This window comes from Seriola lalandi, unplaced genomic scaffold (genome assembly GCF_002814215.2).
Source record: "Seriola lalandi dorsalis isolate HSWRI2012SDOR001 ecotype SW California unplaced genomic scaffold, Sedor1 jcf7180002054664, whole genome shotgun sequence".
Classification (NCBI taxonomy): domain Eukaryota; kingdom Metazoa; phylum Chordata; class Actinopteri; order Carangiformes; family Carangidae; genus Seriola; species Seriola lalandi.
Genome location: NW_019525217.1, coordinates 161,113 through 187,567, shown reverse-complemented (window position 1 = coordinate 187,567; position 26,455 = coordinate 161,113). Strand labels below are relative to the sequence as shown.

At 39.3% G+C, this 26,455-nt stretch overlaps 5 protein-coding genes across 9 annotated transcripts; 2 read left to right on the top strand and 3 right to left on the bottom strand.

The window, feature by feature from the left end:
- The first annotated feature begins 580 nt into the window (after nucleotides 1-580).
- Nucleotides 581-3,915, top strand: rpl6 (ribosomal protein L6). The gene is made up of 6 exons (XM_023421139.2): nucleotides 581-748; nucleotides 853-951; nucleotides 1,740-1,883; nucleotides 3,219-3,267; nucleotides 3,434-3,618; nucleotides 3,731-3,915. Exons 1-6 carry the CDS (start codon nucleotides 602-604, stop codon nucleotides 3,881-3,883), a joined length of 777 nt encoding a protein of 258 aa, XP_023276907.1. The 5' UTR covers nucleotides 581-601; the 3' UTR covers nucleotides 3,884-3,915.
- A 596-nt stretch (nucleotides 3,916-4,511) lies between these two features.
- Nucleotides 4,512-6,861, bottom strand: dynll1 (dynein, light chain, LC8-type 1). Of its 2 annotated transcripts, none has more exons than XM_023421140.2 (3): nucleotides 6,740-6,861; nucleotides 5,845-5,983; nucleotides 4,512-4,894 (listed from the first exon to the last, which is right to left on the bottom strand). In XM_023421140.2, exons 2-3 carry the CDS (start codon nucleotides 5,974-5,976, stop codon nucleotides 4,757-4,759), a joined length of 270 nt encoding a protein of 89 aa, XP_023276908.1. In that variant the 5' UTR covers nucleotides 5,977-5,983; nucleotides 6,740-6,861; the 3' UTR covers nucleotides 4,512-4,756. The 2 variants fall into 2 exon arrangements, with proteins under 2 accessions (XP_023276908.1, XP_023276909.1); XM_023421141.2 differs by having other exon boundaries at nucleotides 6,736-6,860.
- A 728-nt stretch (nucleotides 6,862-7,589) lies between these two features.
- Nucleotides 7,590-12,942, bottom strand: polb (polymerase (DNA directed), beta). Its single transcript, XM_023421165.2, has 14 exons — nucleotides 12,730-12,942; nucleotides 12,384-12,441; nucleotides 11,689-11,755; nucleotides 10,946-11,020; nucleotides 10,769-10,827; nucleotides 10,508-10,557; nucleotides 10,264-10,315; nucleotides 10,086-10,140; nucleotides 9,927-9,999; nucleotides 9,762-9,832; nucleotides 9,566-9,652; nucleotides 9,358-9,425; nucleotides 8,902-9,041; nucleotides 7,590-8,763 (listed from the first exon to the last, which is right to left on the bottom strand). The coding sequence occupies exons 1-14, from the start codon at nucleotides 12,788-12,790 to the stop codon at nucleotides 8,669-8,671; spliced, it is 1,011 nt and encodes a 336-aa protein (XP_023276933.1). The 5' UTR covers nucleotides 12,791-12,942; the 3' UTR covers nucleotides 7,590-8,668.
- A 55-nt stretch (nucleotides 12,943-12,997) lies between these two features.
- enkd1 (enkurin domain containing 1) lies at nucleotides 12,998-23,288 on the bottom strand. Of its 3 annotated transcripts, none has more exons than XM_087177940.1 (8): nucleotides 23,151-23,288; nucleotides 15,389-15,486; nucleotides 14,932-15,156; nucleotides 14,627-14,799; nucleotides 14,397-14,540; nucleotides 14,000-14,142; nucleotides 13,716-13,852; nucleotides 12,998-13,602 (listed from the first exon to the last, which is right to left on the bottom strand). In XM_087177940.1, exons 1-8 carry the CDS (start codon nucleotides 23,153-23,155, stop codon nucleotides 13,442-13,444), a joined length of 1,086 nt encoding a protein of 361 aa, XP_087034066.1. In that variant the 5' UTR covers nucleotides 23,156-23,288; the 3' UTR covers nucleotides 12,998-13,441. The 3 variants fall into 3 exon arrangements, with proteins under 3 accessions (XP_087034066.1, XP_087034067.1, XP_023276901.1); XM_087177941.1 differs by lacking the exon at nucleotides 23,151-23,288 and adding an exon at nucleotides 20,571-20,594; XM_023421133.2 differs by lacking the exon at nucleotides 23,151-23,288 and adding an exon at nucleotides 15,916-17,059.
- vdac3 (voltage-dependent anion channel 3) lies at nucleotides 17,234-26,339 on the top strand. Of its 2 annotated transcripts, XM_087177943.1 has the most exons (10): nucleotides 17,262-17,332; nucleotides 20,355-20,471; nucleotides 21,945-22,016; nucleotides 22,179-22,228; nucleotides 23,206-23,358; nucleotides 23,463-23,515; nucleotides 23,685-23,912; nucleotides 24,041-24,191; nucleotides 25,126-25,183; nucleotides 25,275-26,339. In XM_087177943.1, exons 2-10 carry the CDS (start codon nucleotides 20,357-20,359, stop codon nucleotides 25,364-25,366), a joined length of 972 nt encoding a protein of 323 aa, XP_087034069.1. In that variant the 5' UTR covers nucleotides 17,262-17,332; nucleotides 20,355-20,356; the 3' UTR covers nucleotides 25,367-26,339. The 2 variants fall into 2 exon arrangements, with proteins under 2 accessions (XP_087034068.1, XP_087034069.1); XM_087177942.1 differs by lacking the exon at nucleotides 20,355-20,471 and having other exon boundaries at nucleotides 17,234-17,332.
- Nucleotides 26,340-26,455: the final 116 nt, after the last annotated feature.

The window sequence follows — 26,455 nt, the reverse complement described above, 5'->3', positions numbered from 1 at the left end:
AAATGATGCGTTAGACATCGTTATTGCCATGATTTATTTGTCATGTTTCTGTAATAATGAACAGTTTGGTGTATAGGCCACTGGCTAGCCTCCGTGCTGTCTATAACGCTAGCTAGTAGGCTAATAGAAACGTGTTGTTCCTCTTTGCACGTATTTGCCGTTTACACGTACAGTTCCGCTGTCTCAAACTTAATCTTCCCTTTAAACACTAATTTGCCATTTTTAGTGGCTGGCTTGCTAGTACAGCGACTCTGCTCTCCAGTGTTGCTAACGGCTAGCTAATGTTACATGTCATGCTGCTTAGGCATTGACGATTGTGTGGAAGAGTTTTTAGACTGGTTGTGCTTTTTCCTCTTGCTTTCAAACAAAGTGTAATTCGACTAACAACACTATTGACTTGGAAGAGTGTAGTTTTCATTGATAAACTGCTAGCATGCAGTAGTTGGTACCAAAACCAGGGCACTACTTAACAGAACACAACCCACTGTCCAACCTAGGCTGGAATACTGTTTTTGCTCTCTATCAACAAAAGAGAAACCACATTAAAGAAAATTTGGAGATTTCTGCAGTTTCTGTACCAACATTTGTTTTACTTTTTCAGATGGCAGAGGGAGACAAAAAGTCTGCCAAGAAGAAGCACGGGAGCCGGAACCCGGTTCTGGCCCGGGGCATTGGCCGCTACTCCCGTTCCGCCATGTATGCCCGGCGGGCTATGTACAAGAGGAAGACCAAGACAACTGAGACCAAGGTGAGGGCAGAGCCATGACACCCTGCAAAATACACGTTAAAATAAGCCGCATGCACATCACAGTTGTTGTTCATGTCTTATTTTGGTGTTTGCTCCTGTTTCAGATGGAGAAAAAGATTAAGGTGAAGCCCCAGGCCACTGTTGTCAAGACTGTTGGAGGAGACAAGAACGGAAGCACTCGTGTGGTCAAGCTGCGCAAGATGGTGAGTGATGTGACTGGTCACAATGACATCTGAAATATTAGATGTAATTATGCAAAGAGAAGCAGAATTCATAATGGGTTGGTGCATAATCAGACCACTCATCTACAGTTGCCTGACTGAAAGGGAATAAACTAATTATTATTAAGAGGATCCATCTATTAAAACGAGTCATAGGTGTTTTGGCATTTACAGGACAGAGAAATGGACAAAAATTTAAGTCTGGGCAGCAACAAATCAAATCTTAAGTCTACACACACAACGCAGTCAGTTTTTCTGCACCAAGCACTTTAAAGGTTAATTATCAGGCTACTTTGGTAATGACCAAATGGTAGAAAATGAATTTCTTTTGTCAAAGTTTAAGTACAGTTGGCTAAGACCTAATTCAGCCTTGAACAACAGTCCTGCATTAAATCCTTCTGTCATTAAGGTTTTAATGTTAAAATTTTCTTACATTTTGTCTACCCCATTTATATAAATTAAGCCAAATAACAAGCACCTATATAATGAACCACAAACTACATCCTTCAGAAGTATCATAGTTGAATCAGCTCCTCTCTGAAACAGTTGTAGGACTGTTGTATTAGACTGCATTAGATTTAGCTAGTCGTTCCTAATAAACTTCAAGCTAGGAAAGGGGTTTAATTTTGCATCTATTCTGATAACGGCCATGCGTATCAGCTCACGCAGTGCTGTCAACTCTGAAAAATCCCACTTTGCATGTGTTTGTGCCATCCCAAGACTCAGAATTTAAAAAATGTTAACAATTTTCTTATGTGCTCCTACTGTAGCCCCGCTACTACCCCACAGAGGATGTTCCCCGTAAACTGAAGAGTCATGGAAAGAAGCCCTTCAGCCAGCACAAGAGGAACTTGCGCGGTACCATCACCCCAGGAACTGTCCTCATTCTGCTCACTGGTCGCCACCGCGGAAAGGTGAGAACCATTTCTAGCACATGACTTGATAATGATGTTAAAGAGTTCTCATGAATTGGCATAAATGATTGACGTAATGCTTTCAGAGGATTGGAAAGACTTAACAGGTGAATATGCAGTGCCCTATGTATGACAGGGTGTAGAAGTAATCTTCTAAATATAGAGGTGCCTGTGGAAGTTAAAGGAGCAGGAATCTGTGTGGTTATGACTAAATCAGGATAATTCCTGTAACTTATTGGTAATTTTAATCTTCAAAGACATGATCTGTGATCCAGATGTAAACGTAGAATCTCTTCTCCATCAAAATTTTAGATGTCAGAATATGAGCTTGCATTATTCCCATTGCATTTGGGTCTTCCTTTATGTAGATTTGTTTACTAGAAAACCAACATGATTGATAAGTATAGTAGATATGAAATACAATATTCAATGTCTTATGTATAAGAAGTTTGCATCGATATTAGTCATTCATTGCTTATGGTAGCTTGTCATAGAGGACGGCAAGTTACTATAGCAGCAATACTGATTACCAGTCCCCTGAGATTTTGGACAGTGGTGTACAGTTGAAAATGGATATGTTATAATCTCAATGAAGCACTTGGAGGAGGTTAATGTCGAAAATGAGGGATTTGGCTAAAGGAACCCCAACAATAGTGTTCCTCAACTATTCTCTTGCGTGACACCTTCCTCTACACCATATCTAACCAACTAACATAGGCCTAGCGTTTTTACTATGTAATTTTTTATTTTCCCCTGAACTCAGATTTTAAATTGACAACATGGCAGTGCTGTTTATCACCATTTGTTTCCATAAGGAGACTGATAGAACTGCCCCAAAAAGAAATCAGTGATGCCTCCTGCCTAAGGACACATTGTGGGTTTAACATCAGTATGATCACACACCCTCGATACCACAGACGTTGTCCCTCCCACACTCAAACACTACATGGGCAGGTTATGGAAGCAAGTATGCCCACACAGACTTAAAGCAGTGGCTGACCTAAATAATGTTTCAGCTATGAAACTGACAAGCAAGAGAGCGCTCTCGATAAAATTAGGGGTGCGTGTCAAGTACATGTATTTTCCCTCTGTCTAAATAGCTTGGTATGAAGGTGGTTTGCGGCTGTAAATTCTCATTCATATGGCACAAATATGATTGGTTAGTTGTTTCTGAGCGCACTTACATGAGTTGAATAATTGAAGGATCCTTTTTGTGTTCAAGTTGGCACTAAATATAACATGTTGTGTTTTAATGCAGTAATTGGGCTCATTGTGTGCAAAACACCCCCCAATGCGGTAGCTTCATATCTATAATACTTGTTTTGTTTTTTTTAGCGTGTGGTTTTCCTGAAGCAGCTCTCAAGTGGTCTCCTGCTTGTCACTGGTAAGTGTCTGTTTTTAGTGGTAAAAATGTTGGTAACTCAACATTAATCAACATGAATGCATATTATAGAAGAACCATCCATAATTCAAAGTAGTAGCACTGACAGTACAATGTTGGACATCCTAATTCTCCTTTTGCTAACATTCATGTTCTTGCATACTTTTAGGCCCTCTTGCTTTGAACAGAGTTCCCCTGCGCAGGGCTCACCAGAAATTTGTCATTGCCACCAACACCAAAATCGACATCTCTGGCATGAAGATCCCCAAAACTCTGAACGATTCTTACTTCAAGAAGAAGAAGCTGAGGAGGCCCCGTCACCAGGAGGGAGAGATCTTTGATACAGAGAAAGAGGTGGGCCAACTTGGATATTTTCTCAAAGTACACAACTTAACACATTTTCAACAGAACATAGGGTTTTCCAGATTAATGTCTGACTCTTAGTTTTCGTGTTCTTCATTTGCAGAAGTACCAGCTGACAGAGCAGAGGAAGGAGGACCAGAAAGCTGTTGATGCTCAGCTCCTGCCCCTCATCAAGAAAGTACCTCAGCTGAAAGGATACCTGCGCTCTTCCTTCTGCCTGTCTAATGGTGTCTACCCACATAAGTTGGTTTTCTAAATGTGTTGTAATAAAAGTACCATCTTACGCCATCTATTGCCTCATTTGTTCTGGCATTTAGTGTATACACATAGCTTGGATATTTCCTGACAGTTTTGTCGTGAGCTTGCACCCATTTCAGCACCATGTTACAGTATTTCCAGAGCCACAATAGTGTAGATAACATGTTTTATTGAATTTACCATTAGCAGGTGTCAGTCTGACAATGAAATCCTTTTAACTACATGTGAACACTATACAAAAACAGTATTCAAGGTTATGTGCTTATTTAACTCCCTGAACAATGCAGTGGTTCATATACTGAACTTGTTGACCTCAGCATATTCAGTGTGTGACACAATGTACTAGAGTTTCATACACCATTACTTGACTGTACAGATAAGGGTTTAGTATGTCAAATGTGCGCATGGGGAAGTTTAAAACCTTCACTACACTAGCAAATGCAACTTGACAATTTCATCCCATTGGTAATGTTTACAAGAACATACTGCATATACATCTGTATACATGTCAATACCACAGTCATCACATCTCAAAGCATAGTGTGTACCTGGTCATATGGGAATATAAATGTCCTTGTTTATTTAGCATATAATAAAGCTGTGCAATGAAATGACCACACCAGACATTGGACCCAGACAGCTTAACAGCTACGCTTTAATTAAAAAAGGACATGTCTAATGTAACAAGACAAAAATAAATACAAGTGTTTCATCTCTTTAACATGGCCACGGTTTTTATCCTCAAAAACAGAACGAAGTAGAAAGCAGCACAGAAAAAGGCAGCGGCCCCTTGCCAAGGAATGATAAGTGCCTTTGTCGAGTCAGTCAGTACTGTATGTATGGTAAGCTGGTGTCGAGAAAATGCGTTCCCTCAGCCGGACTTGAACAGCAGAATGGCCACCTGACCCAAGTAGAAGTATATGAAATGCTTGGTCTCATGAGTCACGTAGCTGCCAAAGTTCCTCCCAACGATGCAGTGCCAGGTCGGGTTGTATTTCTTGTCGAACTCCTGTGTGGGACACATTGTATTCATCAGACATTGATGGAAAATGTGTTTGGATGTGAGAAGAAAAATCTTAATGAAATAATGTACTCCATTACTTGCCTGAACATCAAAACTACTTTTTCATCACAACGCTTCCAATCCGATAGAAAATATTACATGATATCACTAATGATTACATCCAAAATATTTTCTTGTCATTCTTAATAAGGATGTCACTGAGTGGAAATACATAAAGTTTTATTTATATTGACAGGCTCTAGGAGCTAGAAACAATTGTGAGAACTCAAGCTTGAGCTGGGTGATTTATTGTGACAAGATTTAAGTCTGGGATTTGGCTACTGTGTGGTTATAATTCTAAAATGTGGTCTGTTTAAGTCTGGACAGCTATGGTAAATTATAGTGATGGAAAATTTAATCTTTCCATTTAATATCTTAAAAATCCTGTATCCAAGCATATTGCCAATTTTGCAAATAAGAAAAATATAAACTTGGACAATTTAATCAACATCACCTGCTGTAAAAACTCATTCCAGGTGTGGAATTCCTAACACTGAGTGCATGAAAGATAATACACGGCTATATTCAATGACCATCATGACTGGAGGTGTGTTCCTCTCTACTCTGAGTAGGAATGCCATCATTGGAAATAAAAACATGGTCATGTGGCTTGTGAAGGACAGTCAGTCCAAGAGGAATATGTTTCCTCAGGAAGAGTGGAAACAATTGGAAATACCAGACTGGGTGTGTAACATGGATGATGCACAGGATGGTTGGTGAGTGAGTGCAAAAATAGCTTTACATCACTAACTGCAGTCACATCACTGAAATAACTAAGTTTAACAGAAATAATAGATTTGGTACATAAGTAAGCAGGTGAAAGTTACACTTTGGGAACCTACTTCGTGAATTGAGCTGAAAAATGAAGATGTTGGATGCACCAGCAGTGGTTTTACCTTTTTGATGTATGCAGCGATATCTTTCTCGATGTTGTACTTCTCCAGGGCCTGTGTGGCACACTCCACGGCGTCCTGCTGCATGTCCTCCGACATGTCGGCATTTTTGATCACTGCCTTTCTGTCAGACATGGTTGCCCTGGGAAACCAAAACACAGTGGAGGATTCATCATCTTCACAGGCGCATTGGCACATACACAATACAATCGACTTAAGACCCCGAGCATCCGAACAGCCCTCATCATCGATTGACTGAAACGGTGCTGTATGGAGACCATAAAGGGTCTCGTCAGTCAGTAAGGGGAAAAAAACGGCTAGTTAGTGACGAAGTTATCATTATATAATAACTGACACATTATATTTAAACTAGCCATTTCTACAAGTGTTGCATAACAACTTCCATCAGCGGCAAGCTCACTGAATGCGCGCTCTGCGTAGTTTCTATGGATACGCAAGAAATGTGAGATTATCGTCTTAAATTTACCAGTTTTCAACAAGAATTCTATAAAATATGAGCACATTGCTGCGACAACCTAACGGTAGAAAGCAGCGAAAAAACACGCCTTAACTGCTTCAACGTGCGGGTCATCAAAATAAACCCCACGTTCTCATAATAGTATAATGTTTGGCATAAATTGGACTTTAAATTATTGTAAGTAGTAGAAGTAAGGTGTCACAGTGAGAAGGGTTTACTGGCAACATCTCACCACACGCATACTGAGCGATGATGAGCTGTTGATTAGCTAACGTTAAAGCACGATAAGTAGCTGCTCATTCATCCAGCAAACAAAAAAACGACGTCTAAGCATAGATCTTGCCGTTTCGAAAATACTTAAATGAGAATGAAGTAGACATCACATAATTTTCTGCATGCAAAATTCTAAGATTTACCTACAAGTCCCCCGTATACTGTTTGAGTAGTTTTAAAGAGACGACCGCTCCTCCAGTGACAACTCCCGCGAAGTGGTTGACACAAAAGTAATGTGGGTGTGTAACCGTAAGAGACTGCTGCCTTGACGTGTTCTCATTGGCTGATATTAATGCACTTGGCGAAGTCATTGGCTGAATGAGCCCTATCTTTCCGGTGTTTCTCGCTGCATTTTATTTCAAACCATCATGCCTTGCGACACGATGGTTGCCGCGACAACCATTGTAAACAACTCCACTGACGAGAGCACTATTGCACACAACACAAAAACGGACGTTAAAAAAAAAAAATATAATATATATATATAAATAAATAAATAAAAAACTTAATACTTACATACTTAATACTGACCGTATTTCACTTTAACCAGAAACCGTTCTCATAAATGGGTATGACTAAAATCCAACAATTAGTGATGTTTAGACCTTGTTGGGACTTTTGTGTTAAGTAGAAAGCCATTATTTGAACAACACTGTACATACAAGTTAGATATATGAGATATAATGTGAACATACTCCCAACTTCTCCCCTTTCAAACATGAAAAAACGCCAACAACAAACAAAACATATTGGCAGACAAAATGGTTCCCATCCTACACCCAGGCATTATGTACCTTACCAGATAATTTTCTGTTATTACAACTGGAAAATGTTTTTGTGATGAGAAAAAACATGTTCTATTCTATCTTATCTTATATAGCCAAAAAGCCCAATCAACGGCATCCCGTTTTCATTAAAAGAGTGTCTATATTTATAATAAACATCTTTTCAATGATCATTTTTCAGAGTTTCCTAAAAATAAAGTGAAAACAAAAAATAACATTTTTACACTATCATTTATTTTACTCCTACATAAACAAACTTAACAGTTGGAGGTTAACAACCCCACTGTTTTAAATAGTTTTTTTTCTTAAATAGACTAATGTTCAGGTTCTGTGTTACAGATTAAAATCACAAGATACATTGTAGCAGTATCCAGGTACCTGGTTAACTTTATTACTTTTATCTACTGCTTTCAAATGCCCCCCTAAAAACTGAAGATAAAATAATTCCTTAACTTACACACGTTATCATTTTCACACAACCACATGCAATAGATCCAAGTCTCTACGTATAACAGTCATATTCCCACACCAATCAAAAACTGATGAAATATAAAGAAAACAAAAGAAAATAATTTGTCCAAAATTAGTGTCTATAACTAGACACTTAGCCAATTAAACACAAATATTATTTGCATCATTGCATTTCTTCTTCCTAATTTATTAGTTTGCCTGTATTGGCACTACTACTACATAACACATGCTTAAATTTCCATGGAGAGTTTATTTAAAAAAAACAAACAATGTGTAACAACTACACCATAAACACCTTTGGCAGAACTCAGCCAAAGTGTTTAAATACACAACTGTCATGACAGTGTTGATGATAGAGTCGTCATTGTTCATGATGGACGGGTAACAATTGTAACAAAAGCTAGTTCACATTAAGACTGCTCTTCCCAGGTTATGTTGAAATAATTTTCTGGAATATCAAAAACTAAAATGTATTCAGGTGTGGTAAAAAAATTTAAATAGAATAAATTACTGTTGAGCATGATTTAAAAACCTTCTTAAAAATGTGAGCCCATATATCTTCATACACAACCATGGATGATTAAACTTAAGGTCAAAACAAAATAACAATTAGGTTGTGCTAAACACACATGGTCTTGTGTTTAGTTTTAAATTTCATTAACAGTCCAAATGTCCAAAACAGATAATTACAATGACTGTCACAGTTGTTTTCTTTTCAGTAACATAGTTGAATGGTATATAAAAGACTAACACACAAACCCATGCTCCTGAGCTTGTTTGCAGGAAAGCTGTAGCCTTAATTACATTTGTAACTGTAACTTCACTCGCTGCGGTCCTTTGGCTCTCTATATTTGTAGTGGATGTATTCAAAGATGTCTCTCTCGCTATCCACCAACAGAGGCTCCCCTGCCATACCTACAACACATCCACAAAGAAAAACAGCTGATATAAATAGTTTAAAAGCATGAATCATTAGTTACTGACTGATGACAGAAGTGACACAGGGCTGAAACAGTGATCAGATGGTTCATGTCACACTTGATTGAGACTCACCAGTGACCCCAAGTGGTCGTATGGTGTACTCATTAAGAGTGAAGCCCTTCTCCAGAGCATGAGTTCTCATATTTTTATTGAAGATATCACTTCCAGTGAAATACAGAACTCCACAGTAGTACTGGTCCTTGGGAATTAACCTTGGGAAATGAAAAGAACAGTTAGAGAGCAGGAACAAACAGCTAATTAGAAGAACAAATAAATAAAGCCAGAAGGTTGCCACTTAACTTTTTGCTGTGTATCCAGATTTACAATACTAAACTAAGCCTGGGCGTAGGTAGAGGTAATGTTTTAATTTGAAGATCACAATTTGATCCCCTCAACAAATGAAATCACATCATTATCCAGACAAAGGATAAGGAATCCTTACCCACTGGCTCAGCCCATGGTGTTTTGTATAAATATATGCTTAAAAAACCTAATCTAGAAACATTAAAGCAATATAAAGCAGGGCACCTAATATCAATGCGCCTGTGAAGGTATTCTTCCTCATCTTCATCACTCGGCTGCAGCTGGCAGACTCCCTAGAAAAACAAGATCCAGAACATTGTGACCAGTCATATGCTTCATGGGTTGGCTATAGTTACTACACTAATTGTGTTACCATTTACAACATCAAACACATACAGCTGAGCATGTGAGACAAAATAAGCACAAGCCTCACCATGAACTTGGTGTCTCCTTTGGACAGAGTGTCAGTCACAAAGCCAATGGACTCCAAATGGTTGACCACAGCATGGAGGAGTTTGGGCTGGAAAAGAAAAATTGGACAAAATGAATTAGAAAAAGAAGTCAACCTGCAGTTTATGGCAACACACTACATTTACAACAGGATTAGTGAGGGTAGAGAAGAGTCTTACCTGCTTCTCAGTCTGAGAGGTGTAGTCTGGGTGGGTCAGCAAAATATCAATATCACCACTCGATGCAGCACCTGTCAATTAAGAACATATGAATCAATATCATGACTTTGAACTCCTATCATTAACTGGATATCAGGTGTGACAAACTTGAAGGGAAAGTTTTACCTCTCCTGTAACTTCCACAGATTGTTCCAATATATTCTGTATCAATTTCCTTCAACTCTCCAAGAATCAGTGTCTAAATGAAAACATCATCACACAGAGTTAGAAAAATCAAAATAAAACTCATCTGAAAATTACATAAAAATATAAATGCTTGATCACCTCCATCTTTTCCATTTCAGCACGTGGAATTCTTTTCTCAAACTCCTCAAAGTACCTGAAGGCAGTAAAGTACACTCATGACACCCAGCTCATGGATCAATAGAGCAAGACTTTAATATATTCAAAGGAGAGTTTATTGTGATTTGATGATATTCTAACATCACGGAGCCAAACTTACTTCAGTCCAATCTGTTGATGATGGTTTAGCTTGTGCTCGATCTTTTTCAGATCTAAAAATACAGCAAGAAATAACATTGAGGAACATTGCTCATTTGAAGTAATAACAGAGCTAAATCTACATTGTGTGTGACATTTATTGAACATGCAATATAGTGTGTCAAATAAAATATATTCAAACAGACAAAGAATAAGATTAAACAATTATTTTAACAATTTTAATGCAAGTCAACTGCTAAACAAACCTTCTAATGTCTTCACCCCTTCATCAAAAAACTTCCTGGCAGCAGCAGGGCTAAAGTCAGGAGCCAAAAGATGCAGTTTGTTACATGAGGCACATATGGTAAACTTACATGAACAAATAAATTACAAAATATTCCTGCATGCCTCTGGCAACAGAATTCGTTAGCCATTGCATTTAAAAAAAAAAAAGTCATGATGCATTTCACTGTGAATGTCCATGCAAAACATTTAAGGGGTTTTTAATTTGGATTGATAACACATACCCAATTCCAGTAACTCTGGTGAGGAAATTGATGGAAGAGCTTGTGTCATCATTTCGGATCTAGAGGAAAATATAAAAGAAGCATGTCAGTCTGTTTATACTATGTTTAAATTAAGCTATTATTAAACAAATATACCAGTGTGTCAGCAATCATGTATTTTCATGCTCAAAGACTTGCCTTTTCTAGTTTCCGTAATTTGCCAGTTTGTAGAAACTCATCAATCTTTTCTGCTATTTTAGCTCCAACACCATCCTGTTGAAATGTGAAGGCAAACATGAGGATGCAGAATAATGCCGTCTGCAGTGGTTATGTAAGATGTCCAGAGTAGCTGTTGACAAACATTTTCAGGCTACAGCAGAGGGCATCGCACAACACACAACCACGGCAACAACATGAGCACATTAGTGTTAGGAAAGGCAATTAATGATAGGGTCATTTCCAGTTTCCAGACATCAGTGCACTGATATGAACTGTCTAAAAGAGGTAAGGATGAAGTCATCTATCCCGGTCAAGTTCAACACAGAGAGATCTTAAAATATGACTCCATGACACAGTGAATCAGATCAACTCACCATGAAAAGTTATTACTAAAATCAAAATGTGTGGAAATGCAAACACAAAACTCTGATTTGAAAAACAAAAAATGAATTACTATCTATTTATCTATCTATATACAAAACCTTTATACTGACAAGGATATCTAAGTGTCTTCAACCACAACTACTGAACTTCATAACATTCACAAAGGTAGGACTTTATGCTGCATTGCAATATCTCAGTTTGTATGACACAAAATCTCATTATGCATCTGGCCCATTGTCACCAGGTTTTTACATAATTACTGTGTATCACAAATTCACAAATGTATTAATTATCAAGGTAGCCAATGAAGACATTAAGGTTGTATTCAGTGTATGTACCAGTTTTTTGGCCTCTTCACCACTTCTGATCTTGTTAGGGTACTTGGCAATGGTAGATGCTGCTTTCCTAGCCACAGGGCAAAAGAAAACTGGTTATGTAATAGAAAAACAACACGGAAATAAATAGCTTTTATTGAATTTCTGCTATAACAAGTATAACAAAGTTGTATCCTTAATCACCAGGTCAATGCCCCCGCCCCCCTTAGTATGTTTAGTATTCAAATTCTCTTGCCATGGCACACCTAAACTAAAGCAGTTTAATACAACAGCCTTACCATAAAACTCTCATGAAGCTTATGTTGATCAGTTTCTGTTGAAACTGTTTAAAAATGTTTTTTATTCAATATTATGGTTATGGTTTTTAGGCTATTCAATTCTATGTATATGCACTGTACACAATACAATTCAGCAACACAAACTATAGCCTTCAAACTGAACACATTAAACTTCATGAAGGTTGGATTTATTACAGGGTTGTTATATTAGACTGCATGAGTTTTTTTTGTATTAGACTACATACGTTTTAGCTAGTTGTGCCTTATAAACTTGTAACTTGTGCTTTTTGCACTTTACACGACCATTGGATGTATGGGTTCAAACAGCATTATATCTATTATTATACACTGCTATATTCACATAATCAAACCCTCATCCAACAACAAAGCACACCTCATTGCTGAGCCTTCAGAGCTTACCTGTATGCATTGTACTTGTGTATTGCCCTGTTGACATTTTTCTCGTAATTGGCCAGCTCTGGAGACAGAAGTAAGACAGTATAATGTAGTATAATGACTTCATAGTTCCCTCATACTCCTGCCACTATTTCAGGAAGCCATTTAAATATGAGGCATTTAAATGACAAGACATTGTCCATCGGCCTAAGCAACGAAAATTAAGAAATGCGAGAAAGAAAGAGTATCATTTAACATAGTTTGACAAATACATGATATCCATTCAAGTTTTTTTCGTGTTATTTTTTCAATTAAAAACAGAACACAGCTATCACGTTAGCTGAATTCAACCGTCAGACTCTTCACGTACCCACAAGAAAGTCTGTTATTCCTTCGTTTAGTGATTCCTGTGGCGCTTTCCTCTTGCTCATTGTGGATTTGATAAGGTCTCAAATGTCCTTTCAGACTTCAAACGATCTTATATGCTTGCAAAAAAGTTAAGACCTCTCTGTATTCTTAGTTAGCCTTTAGCACATTAGCTAGCTCACGCAGAACAATGACCGACAGACGTAGAAGGGGTGGGACGTGCGTAATACGTCATAGATACCCCCCCCTCCCAAGAAAATCAAGCAGCTTAATTTTAATGATGCATTGTAAGTTTTAATTTTAAAAAAGTAATATACAGTGACTTCACAAAAAAAATCATCAGTATTACACACACAAAAAAACCCAAAAAAACCCAAAAACAAATCACATCTCAGCAAATGATATTTATGAGCTAATGGACTGTTTACAGTGCATCTGCTTATTTTTTCTTCCAAGAGCAAACTGCATGTTATTCAACAGCATGTAAGTGACATTCAGTAACCTCAGTGGTTGACTTCAAGTAATAATCCCCCCATTTATAATATAGTTCTTTCAATTTACAAAATTAAAATACTTTTAAAACGTTAAAATAATCATCTATTTTAAAAGGTTCAGTGTTGAGCAACTACAAAATGAAAATGAATCTCAATAAAGCAGTGGATATAAAGGATCGTCTCCTCTTCCTTCTTCCCCCTCCTCATCTTCTTCTTCATGTGTTAGGAATTAATTTTTATATAAACTTTGTCCCTGGAGAATATTTTAATGGCCTCCTCGATTTCAGAAAGCCTACAATCAAGGTGAGCCCTTCGTGAGCGAAAGCTCAGATTGTCAGCTTTGAGAGGGAGTGACAGCAGCTCAGTCACCAGGGAGCAATGAGCTGAGGACGAAAATCAGAAACAGAGTTAGACTAACAAATATTCACTATAAAATCATTACTTTAAGTGAATGTTGTCATGATGAATGTAAAGACAGAGATTAACAGAGGCATACTCTCTTTGAGGGACTTCAGTGTCTCTTGTCTCTCACTCTCAGGCATCAGGGCATGACCAGCTGGGATTGTAGGATCAGGTGTGTTCCTCCTCCTCTCTTCCTCTTCTTTACGCCAAAGCTCCTTCCTCTCCTCAAGACTGTAATTGTGTGTGTGTTTAAGTCGGAATGATAGAGAGAGAACACACATCAGTAACAGCAGTGAAAGGAAATATGAGAACAGGTGAAGCATATAGGTGATATGATAGGTAAGATGAGGAGGCAAGACATGACATAAGGGTACTCACTACTGAGGCACCTGTCCCTTGACTGCACTGGGCACAGGCTTATCTCTTAGATTTGTCAGTGATTGTGACCGACGCAGCACAGTTTTTCTTGCAGCCTGGGCATTATGTTTTATGAAGTCTATGGTCTGACCTTTCACCTGTAACTGTATCCACAAATAAGAATTCATGAAATATATATATATAAAAAGAAAAAGAATATTGCAGATTTACTTCAAAGTCAGTAAAATTCACATTCATGTTATTTGTTTAATAAATCATGTTAGAGCACAAGACAACAATTGCAAGCACTACTCTTCTCTTCTCTTTGACAGAAAAAATTAAATCTATACACTATACGGCTAATTGTTTGATCATGTGAGTGTGTATCAAGAAGTAAACGTTAACTGGCAATTCTCACTTGCAAATCCTGGTCATGTACAGAGTTGCACGATGCAGGGCGTTGCAAAGCTTTGGAGTGTGGTCTTGGTGGGGCAGTAAATCCACCATTAGAGTGGGCCTTCAGAAATTTTTGACACTGTGGTTTAACAGATGGACAAGAAACCTGCATGAAAGACATTGGATTAAAAGTTATCCAAAGGAAATATTCATAACTCAAGGACTTCCATCTTTCGCAGACACATTCCTTACCTGTAGCTGGGCCATCACCCTGGATGGGACATTCTCATATTTGGAGGAGGTCCAAAGAGCTTTGACAGGAGCCGGACGAGAATGTGCTCTTTCAGCCTCCTGCTCTTTGCAGCGTCTCTGGATCTCCCGGAGACGACGCACATTCTCTTTACTAAAGTCATGTACTCGCTGTTCTAAAGGTCCAAATAATAAAAGTTGTGTTAATAACAACATAGAAATGTAAAAACTGGCAATAAGAAGAAACTGCCGAGAGCTGCCGAGTTTACAAATCTGAAAGATCAATCTGAAAAATCAGTTGCACTTACTCTGTTTGGGAACAGGAGTGATCGAAACACCATCTAGTTTGAGTAGTTCCCCCACTACACCTCTTTGTCCTCGTTCCAGGATATAGGTGGCATTAGGGCCAACACGGGGAGGATGTGCTGGGGTACGAGCACTGTAGCAGCCAGGGTACAACACAGGATCTGGAGCAAGTGGCCCTGAGAGCAAGGCCAAAGTCCCATTGTGGTTTCCCTCTAAACGTCCACGAGCTGAGGGAGGAAAGAAAATGAAATAATGTAACTTGAGGCCAATATTTATACTATTTTTGTTTTGTTTTCCAAGTGTGGAGGTCAAGGGCCTTGTTGCTGCAATATCTACCATAAGGAAGACAGCTATCTTAACTTTGTAGACATTCATATATTGTCATCAATACATGCATACACAGTAAATTCAGTTTCAAAGGGGATTTTAGTATACCATAACCCCATGGCCGCACCTAACCTGAAGCAGGTCGTTTGTAGTACTGAGGGAACAGAGAAGGATCCGGGGGGATTGGCCCAGATATTGATGACGGCCCCTCACACATCTGAAGCTGTAAACTGTAAAAACAAACACAAAGTCTACAGTATCAGCAAAGAAATATAATAGAGTCAAACACACAAAGATTTCTCACAGTGATAAACTGTTTAGAGTTACTAAATGAAAAGCACAATAACTAAACCCTGATTTCCTTGGGCATGGGTATAAACCAAATCACGCCGACTGTATACAGCTATACAGAAGTGTAGTTGCTTTTGAGTTTGTTTATATCACTAAAATCACTAAATCCCTATGTTAGCGGTGACCAACAATGGCTATTGTCAATTAGCTTGTAAAGTTGGCTAATCAACACAGGCTCTGTCGACGAATTCCTCCTCAGAAACGACACACAACCACGCGTTAAACAAAAAAATATTTACAACAGCTTACGTCGACCAAACAACTGTAACCGGTTCAGTTACATGAAGTAATGAATTTCATTCGTTTACCTTTATTATTAGCCTTGTTTATCCGAGGATTTTGTTCACGCGCGGTGATGACGCTGAGGCATCAACACTTGTATCAGCAGGCTTTACCATAGCAACGGCTCAGCCGCATATAGAAATAGAAGTGATAGAAAGAAGAGTCTCCTACATCTCACAATCATTTTACTGATGAGCAGTTGGGAGTTTACTAGAAATAAGACACAGCGGTAAACTACTAACAACCGCTGGAAAATATTGTGTTATTGACAACTGTTTCGCAATAACAATCGATTATTGCGAAAGTTTGGATACCAATCATAAAGCGACTTTTGATAATTACAGCAATAATAATACTTAGGCCTAAAACATAAATGATATCCCATGATTTAATAGGCAGCTTGCCCGATGCAGGTAAACACCTGCGTTCCTATGCCTTTGCACCAGTTTTGAGTTCTAGCAGGTGTATTTCTGTGTAGGATTTCCTGTATTCCGAGTGTTGCCTCTCAGGCTGTTTCAATCTCCCCTTCAACATAACTTCGACTGCAACGAACAAAGCTCCAACTATGTTCCTTATTATAACTATTCTCTACTATTATACTATACCACTGCTATAACGTTGTGATTGCTAGAGCGTCATTGCGCAGTACCATAGACTGTAAGGGCGGGACACTGCGCACAACCTGAAAATAACCTCTCCCTGACAGACAAACTTCAGGGCAAAAACACCCTCTATTTATAAGCGATTTTAGCAAGAGGTCATTGCCCCCGAGCGGTGTAAGAGTATTATTACACCAAAACAAATGCGGCATTTTCACATTTGTGCCACCCAGTGTTGATTCACACGGAAGTGGCTAGAAAAATATATAAAAATATAAAAATATATAATACAATTCTAGCATTGCAGAGATTGCACTGTTATGTTATTCCTTACATTTGTGAGTTTCTGTGTCCATGACCTCATTTTAAATTACGAAAATCTGAAATATTTTTTTTAATCACAGTTTACACAAATCCAAAAACAAGCTTTATTTTGCGTGACTATTTGTGCAATAATGATTTGATGTGATGTAGAATGCATCAAGGTAGCACGCCTAATCTCGTGATAGTTTATGATATGATAAAATACTATGATAAAACTATGGAGACTTTCCCATGAATATCACTGTGACAGGTATGCCTTTACCTATATCAAACACATACTAAGCACCAATGAACTTCTCAGCAATAATGTACGAAATGTGAACACGGTTTACATATATAAAACATATACAGCAGGCCTATACTGTTTGACAAGTTTTTCCTCAATGTCAATTACACAACGGCCCCGCCCTCGGCCGGAGGTCTGACTCGCGCCTGCCCAGTCTGTTCGTCTCTGCTTTCTCCTTCACAGTGCCCCGCTGCGCCGACGTTAAGAAACTCTGCACCCACCCCGTAAAGAAAGGTAAGAAATAACTGACTTCACCAAGTTGTTATTTTCAAAAAGTTATTGTCTTATGTCGGTTTATCTGTACTACGGTGCAGCTGTTGTCAATAATCGTGTGACTGTCAGAGAGATATGAGTCACACATACAGGGGTGGGAGTGCAGCAGGCGGGTATGCCATGGTTTCAATGGCAGTCCAGGCCTGTATATCCCAGTAGTTACCTGAAATTTACAACTGTAAAGTGCCTGAAAAAGAATCTCTCCACAAAGGGAAGTTTATTGGCCATAACTGATTTGCGATCAGCGATGTCGACATGGGACAAAATGGTCCCATTTTCTGTAAAGCTTTTTAAGTGGCACATTTTTAACATTGTGGTGGGACATCTTGTCCATATCCTATTTAAAAATAGAGATTGTGTTTTAGAAAGGCAGGCGTTGCAGGGTTGGTAGCCTAGCACACAGTGGACGAGGCTACAGACAAACAAAGAAAAACCAGAGGTGGACACATCTGGGCTAATAAAAAATACTCGTCCACTTGTGGGACAGGGCGACCTGATGCCATAAATCTTATATGCCTGTTTTTCAAGAAGCCAAAAGTCTATGAACAGGTACATTAAATATCAAGGTCAGCTCGGAGGAATAAGTGAAAATGAAACCTGGGTTATTTTAACTGTTTTAAATCTATATTGGAATGGAATTGGGGTAATTTATTTGGTCTTCTAAGACCGGCGCTATCCAAAGTTCTGAAATCAGGCCCATTGTTCAAATGCTAGACTGACTCAGGGCTGAAAGAACACATTAGTACCAATACAGGGTGATGCAATAAGTATTAAACGATCCACCCACCAGTAAACAGGTGCTTACACACAACAGTAGTCTAACTGTTGTCATACACTCTGAAGTTCACTGGGAAAACATATTATGTGGTCTGGAGCAGACTATGAAGCAAATACATCATCACTACATCAGGCACTTTACGTTCAAGCTATATATTGTCTTGGTGTAACTTGACTGCACTAGAACTTATCTCTCTCACACACACACACACACACACACACACACACACACACACACACACACACTGTTATATCCCTCACCCACTTGCCTTGGTGTCATGTTATCAGAGGGTTCGGCCAGTGTTGGGTAACTGTCTGTTTGCACAGTTTTATAGTTTTTTTGTTCAATATCTGTTCATTAGTAAAGGGTCTATTATCAGTGCCCTCATATTAAATTGCTAAATTATCAGTTTGTCAACTATCGAATACATGTTAAATTATTCCTTGAATTGTTAGTCATTTAAGACAGATGTATGACTACTGCCAGTTTTTTTTGTGATTGATTCATAAAATAAAATATGGAACACATTGACTTCACCTTTACAAATACAAGAAACTGGTGGCTTTTATCCAGTTTATATCAGCACAAAGTGAACATATTTTTCGTTTGATAGATTCATTGATATAATTGATCAATTTCATAGACAGAATAGAGTATTCATAGAATAATTTTCAATAGATTTCTCAATAATGTTAATTATAGGAAGTTGCAGACCTAGTGAGAATCAGGAGTATCCTTGTGTTCAAATGAATCAGACTTCATGTAACATACTAGTGGTCTGTCAGACAGTATGCAGCTATCTAATCAGACAACTGCAAAAAATTCAAACTGAAAAATTGGCAATTTACACTTATTGTGCTGTGTGCATGTAACATATTAATATTTGTACCTGAGCACCATCCACCATTTTGTTGTTTGTGTGGTCGTAATTTTCCTTTCACATTAATTCTAAATGTCCTTTTGACCTCTGAGCTCAGTCAAGGCTGCAGCTCATGAAAGTGTCAAGATCAGAGGAGGGAGAGTGTTTTGTATATAAATGTAGTGTGGAGGTAAAATACAGACAAATATATCCATTTTTATAGGGGTTTTCAATAGGCTGAACCTGGATGAGGACACATGTTGAACCCCTAGTCACATGTGTTGTAGTGTCAGGTTCACCTGGGCTAAATATAGAGCCGAGTGTTGAGACTGAAGGATGGAGTCGAGGTGGGAAGGAGTCAAAAATGGACCTGAAGGGGGTGAGGGGACACAGAGCTGAGAAGGAGCATGTCTGTCGCGTGAAATGACAAAGGCAGTGCAGGAATTACATGAGCTCAGCAAAATGCATGTCAGCTGGCACACAGTTGCTTAGGTTTTGTAGAAGCAAACAGCAGATACGGACGGGACTTTTTGACGCAGACTGTGACTTATTCTCAGGTGTTTGTGTGTGTGAGAAAGATGGAGATCAGGTTTGGGTATTTCACTAGAGAGATTTCTGTTATTGTGGTCTTGTCCTTGTTTTTTCTCACTGGCTTGAATTAGGCAAGATCTCAGCTGGAAAAAGGTGATTTCACATACTTCCATTCATCAATCAGAGTTCAGCAACATCTGAATCAGATCCTGAAGACAGTTGTGAGGTTGTTTGCTTATGTTTCCAGTACTGTCAGTCAGTTATGAACAAACCACACCCTCACAGTACAGATGAAGCAGATTAGCTGACTCTTTGTTAAACTTAAAACAGCTGTAATTGATATTTTTTATAATAATTTGCTGTTGATGTAGCACTCGAGGAGACATGCTTACCTGTAAGAAGTGCTGTGCTTTCTGTGCTCTCGTATAAGGGGCAGAGAAGCTTCTATATATCACCAGTTCATCATTTTGTATCCTTCATGCAGCTAATCAGTATTCTTTGTCTGATAAAAATGACATTTTTCAGTGCCATACAAGGCACACAGGCCTTATCGTGTTCAAAGGCTGTGCACAAAGTACAATGTGTTCATCATCTGCTGGCCTATGCACATATTGTACAATGTGTCGCAATAGTTGGCCAGTTTTCTGCATAGAAAGGACACCTGTGAGCTCTTGACTGCATGCTAAGGAAGCATGCTAATGTTCACAGCCACTCTCAGACAAGCCCACACATTGTGCACTGTTGCTGTCAAACAGTGCAGCACAATTTGCCAAAGTTTTCTATTGTCCCTCCTTGTGCTTCCCTCGTCTGAAGAGACATGGCAGAGAAAGAAGTGAGGAATATGGTGCAGCAGGACAAGACAGGAAAAGACAAGCAGGCAGAGAACAAAGGCCACTGTGTGACATGTCAGCACCACGCACCCAAGGGACATGGTGAGTGGGGGGTGTGTGTGTAGAGAGACGGATGATGTATCATCAGGGTCCCTGGATTGCACTCTGGCTACATTGTCATTATAGACCTGAGATCTTTACCTTTTGTCAATTTCAAGTTGTTGGATTAAAATGACAACATTTTGATGGTCTGCACTGGGTCAATCATTGGTGCATTAGCAGATAGAAGCTGCATTAGCCCGAGTGATGTCCTATCTTCATCCTCTGTAGAAAAGATGTGATAGATGAGATTAACAGTGGGGGGACAGAAGCACCAGAAAGAAGGCAAGCCTGTAGTAAAATATTAATCCTGGTTTAGGTTGTAAGTGAATGCAGGATATTTTAAATGCTCCTGCAAAGTCACCTTGTCAAAAATGTCTTCACACACACACACACACTGTCCCAGGGGACCCTGATGACTGTCTGAAGCACTCCGGTGCAGTGCAGTGGTGTGCAGAACTTGTAGTTGCTGACTAACCAAACTTGCTACTGCTTATGTTAGCTCTACTGCATTGCCTTGCGTAGTATTCCTTTACCCATCGTAGATATTATATCTCTTTCTCATCACTAGCATAGCATAATGAGGATGTTACTCGTGTTGAAATACAGTAGTAACTTTTGCAGTAAAATTCCTCTGTTGGGTGTCTCTGTGGTTTTTTTTAAAGATATTTGCTCCATGACATTTCTAGTCCCTCCCTCCAAGAGAATCAGTCCCATTAGTTAAACAACCACTGCTGCTTGCTAATGGACTGTTGCCAGGCAATCAATAAGGTTCACATGGAAGATGGAGGGGGAGGAGAGACGCTGGATATCACCAGACAGGCCCTTTCCAGAAAGCAAGGGTTTCTCAACTGAGGCAAATATGAATACTGATGTGTACTGATTGTTTGCAACATTTGTCAGAAAATGCTATCTGCAGTGCTTTCTGTGTGCGTGAATACAGCTCTTTTTTTAATGCCCTTAGAAATCTGAGTTGCATTGCTTAGCCTCCACAAAGGTGCAGGGCTCCATATAGAGGTATTAGTCCTCACAGGGAGAACTACTCTGTCTTTGATAACACTAGTATCTTGAATAATATCCTCTTTGGCAGGGTTGTCTCAGTTTGGGCTTTGAGACTTCATATTTTTAGCAGAACGTCTGTATAAAAACCCAGAAAAAGTGTGGGTGTTTAATAGTTAGGGTCTAGTGAAAGATGCTAACAAAGTTGCATCATGGGAAATGTAGGATCCAGCACATTTGGAGCTTAACCCATACTAGTGACAAAAAAAAATCTGGATATTTTGGCCTCTGCTTTTATTCTTTTGATGAGTCATGCAAGCCCTGCAACTTCATGGAGGTGCATTTCTAGGTTGCTGGAATATCCCTTTGACTATGCATCAGTCAGGTCCAAGCAGCGATATGCATATTTGTATGTGTGTTCCACTGTTGTGAGAAAATTGTAAAAACTTGACAGTACGTACATGTATGTTTCCTCAGGCACAATGGCCGTCCCTCCCTCATACTCTGACTTGGGAAAATCTGCCAAAGACATCTTCAACAAGGGCTATGGTAACTTCAACAAATTCATAAAATTATTCTATTTGAACTGTTTTGAACAAAGCTATGCTGAAGCAGGATGTTTATTTTTGCTGCAGCTGTCTTCGAGCCATGCTGTGCACTACAAGGATGTCGTTTTTTTTTTGTAAATTCCCTGATGTCCTTTCTCCCCAGGCTATGGAGTCCTGAAGCTTGATGTTAAGACCAAGGCCCAAAGTGGTGTTGTAAGTACTAATGTTGTCTCTGTGAGCCTGATGTGTCTAAATTTCATGCTCAGGCCTTTCTCTCAGTGGTATACATCAAATGGCTGACTCACGGACTTGCAGCAGTTCATGTCAGAGTGTGTTTGCTGCCTGACTTGTACTCAGTCTAACATCCAGAGTCAGCAGAGTAACACGAGTGTTTAGGTCGTTAGAGAGACTCTGTCTGTTTTGCTATAAACTTGTTGCCATGGCAAAACCATAATGAGCACTTGCATACAGAGTTTCCCACATGCAACAAAACTCAAGCTGTAAATGTATTCACTCTGTGTCCAAACTCCCAGGTTTCCGCTCTGTGTAGCGCTGCTTTTCATTGTCATAGTGAGCGGATTCATTCCTGCATTTAAACTCTGTGTGGTTCTCCCTAACTTTCTCTCTTTTCTCTTTTTTCTGCGTCTCCTTTGGACATTCCTGTCAGATGGTAAGAGAGCGTGTGTGCGCATATGTAATGATTAAACACAGGTGCACTGCTGGGTAAGCCAGTGGTACCAGTTGCGTGTTTGTGTACCAACAATGTTTGCAGGCTTTCTGCCAAGTGTTTCTTTGCAGCCGTAGTTCATGTAAGTGCCACCATTACCCCAAACTGCTGCACCAGTAACAGCACTGATCCTCGGATCCGCTCACAACCAGCCTCTCCCTCACAGTCCTGCCTATATTTTCAGTTTTCCCTCTCAACTCATTTCTCCATCTTAAGAGTTGTAGTTCTTCATTTAAATAACCAGCCATACAAACCTGAGAGGGATTGTGTGGCAGAGGAAAAGCAGAAAAACGATGCTTGTTACCCTAATTTTCTTTCTCTCTCCCTGAATGCTTTCTCACCCTCTCTGCCTTTAGTTTCATAGCTGGGCTCTAATGTGGCAATGTGCCTTTCTGCTTCTCTTCCCACCTCATTTCCTGTCTTCATCTCCCCCATCATCACTCCATCCCTCTTTGTCCTGCAGGAGTTTGCCACCTCTGGTTCCAACAACACAGATACAGGGAAGTCAGGCGGTCACCTGGAGACCAAGTACAAAGTGAAAGACCTGGGCCTCAGCTTTAACCAGAAATGGAACACAGACAACACTCTCACCACAGAAATCACTGTGGAGGACCAGGTAGAGTGAAACAAACAGCTTATTGAAAAAATGTTCAAAACATCAATATATTCACTTTCAGACCAAATATTAGCTCAGTTTGTCTTCTGTCTGTCTGTCTGCAGCTGGCTAAGGGCTTGAAGCTCAGTCTGGACACATCATTTGTGCCTAACACTGGGTAAGAGCGATCCTGTTCATGCTGCGTAGTTTTCAATATTTCAATAAATTGACAACAAAGTGAATAAATCAGTCAGTCAATACAGATGCATGCTATAAACATATTAATAATGCAGTACTGCTTTCTCATTGACCTTACCTCTTTTCTTTCCTTGTTATTCCTTCTGTAGAAAGAAGAGTGCCAAACTGAAGACTGGTTACAAGCGTGAGTACGTCAATGTGGGCTGTGACTTGGACTTCGACATGGCCGGTCCCACCGTCCACGCAGCTGCTGTGCTGGGCTACGAGGGCTGGCTGGCTGGTTACCAGTTGGCTTTTGACACTGCCAAATCTAAACTGACCCAGAACAACTTTGCCCTTGGATACAAGGCCGGTGACTTCCAGCTTCATACCAATGTGTGAGTCAATACATCACAGTGAAGAGAGGCAGGAAATGGAAGTGATACACCGGACGAAACATTTCCTCAGGATGAAACATAAAGTTAATCTCATCTCCACCTTTTGTGTTTGCGTTTTTGTATTTAAGCAATGATGGCACAGAGTTTGGTGGTTCCATTTACCAAAAGGTGAACGGCAAGCTGGAGACAGCGGTACACCTGGCCTGGACAGCTGGCAGCAACAACACACGCTTTGGAATTGGAGCCAAATACCAGCTGGATAAGGATGCCTCCCTGTCTGTAAGAACTGACTTCCAAACATCACGGACACATCTGAACTGCTAAAGAAAATCCTCACGAGTAGAGTTAACAGTGACAGTGACTGTAGTGCATAAGGAATTATATGTTTCAGTTTGGGAGGAAACAGGGAAAATATCCTAGAAATATCTTAAAAAACAGTCTACATCTACGCTAACATCTATGAGACTGTACTTAGCTACGCTTTGAGCTAAATGAGCCCAATGGCAATGTTAACATGCTTAGTAACATGTATATTTGTTCACTATTGTTCACCATCTTACTTTAATGTGTTAGCATGTTAACATTTACTAGTTAGCACTAACCACACCTGAGGCTGATGGGAACGTTATTAGCTTTGCAGGTATTTGGTAATAAACTAAATTATCTGACTAAGTGAAATTTTGACCTGAAAATCTCAATAAATGGAAAGCCGTGGGATCACCACAGTTATTACAATTCATCCTGAGGGGGGACATGAAGATGTGTTTCAGATGTCATGATAATTAATCCAACAGTTGTCAAGATATCTCACTTAAACCCAAAAAATGTCAGCCTGGTGGTGGTGCTAAGGGAAAAGTCAGTGGGATTCATTCCATTAATGTCTGTTCAAACTTTCATGGTCATCATCCAGTAATCGTTGAAATATTTCAGTCTGGACTAAAGTGGTGGACCAATGGGACATCATTGCCATTCATAGAGCCACACTGCTACCGTGGCTAAAGGAAATTACCTAAATGCACACTCACTCTTTATAATTTCCCGACATACATTTCAAGCCATCATCTAACTCTTCTGCAGTTGTTTACCCGAGGCTAATGTATCTACATATACATATATATATGATATAAATTATGTAACTGCATCCTAATTCCCAGTCTCCTAATGCTGTTCATGGCTACCTCACCCGTTCATGATGTTCTGTTTCTCCTCACAGACCAAAGTGAACAACGCCTGCCTTGTTGGAGTTGGATACACACAAACCCTTAGGCCAGGTTAGTCAACAGCCATTACTTTTTAAAAAACAAATTCCTCTAGGGCATAGGCATCGGTGCTTGACGCATAATCCGACACTCTTCCATGCAGGAGTGAAGCTCACCCTCTCAGCTCTGATTGACGGAAAGAACGTGAACGGCGGTGGACACAAAGTCGGCATGGGCTTCGAGCTGGAAGCATAAAGATTCAGCAGGAGGACAGACAACAAGAGAGAGGGGAGAGCAACATGAAAAGCCCAAATGTGATAACACCACAAAGGTCCACTCCGTGGCACACAAACACATCTTCCCTACACCCTAAATCCCACACACATATGCACACAAACACACACATTGTTTGGCCTTAACCCAGAAACCCTAAACAGCCTCCAAGAACTTCAGTACTGTAATTTTTAAAGAAATCAAACATTATTTTGTGTTGGTTATTTTAAAATTTTACATTATTTACAGGTCCCACAGCCGACCTTTGAGCATATATTATACAATATAAATCACGCAAAACCCCTGTTCTCTAAATAATGTGTTATTTAATGATCAGTTTGACCAGACAAAGTGCACTTTTAATAGAGCATTTGTCTCAGACATATCTGTATTCTTTCTGAAATAAGATATGAAGCACCTTCTTATTTTGACTGTGTGGTCAGGTAATTTTTGTTCAGATATATTTTGGGTTTTAGACCGTAAAAAGATCATTAGACGATGCTTGTTTTGGTATAATGTGGTTTTGTTGCATGCTTTTAAGGCTAGCGGGACGTTTTTGACTTCATTGTCACATTGATAAGTACAGTGACTGTAAACAGATGCAATAAAAGCTGGAGAGAATCAAGCAGAAAAGACAAGGAGTGGCTGATCCTTCTCAGACTGAGTGGACTAACTTTGATTCCACCATTTGACCTCAGTAACACAGTTATAAACTGTGAACCTTCAGTTGCCAAAATGTCTATTTTTCAGGTCCTGTTTGTTAAAATTGGGCCGATTGGCAGTTTGGATCTCTGTGTCACCTCTTTGTCTTGTCTCGTTTTGTGTCCTGTACGTGTTCGACCTTTACCACTACATTTCACTCTATCTGTGCTGTGCTTTGTATAGGAAAGTTAGTCAACAGTTAGGACCTCAAACTAATTTTATTGAATGGAATAAAGAATGTAAAACTTTATAACATTAATGGGTATGTGTTTTTTTTTCAAATTTTGGTTAACATGAAACAGTGAAGGAAGAGAGTTTGTGTCCTGATAAAAAATAAAAATTAAAAAAATATGGAAATTAATGTAGGAA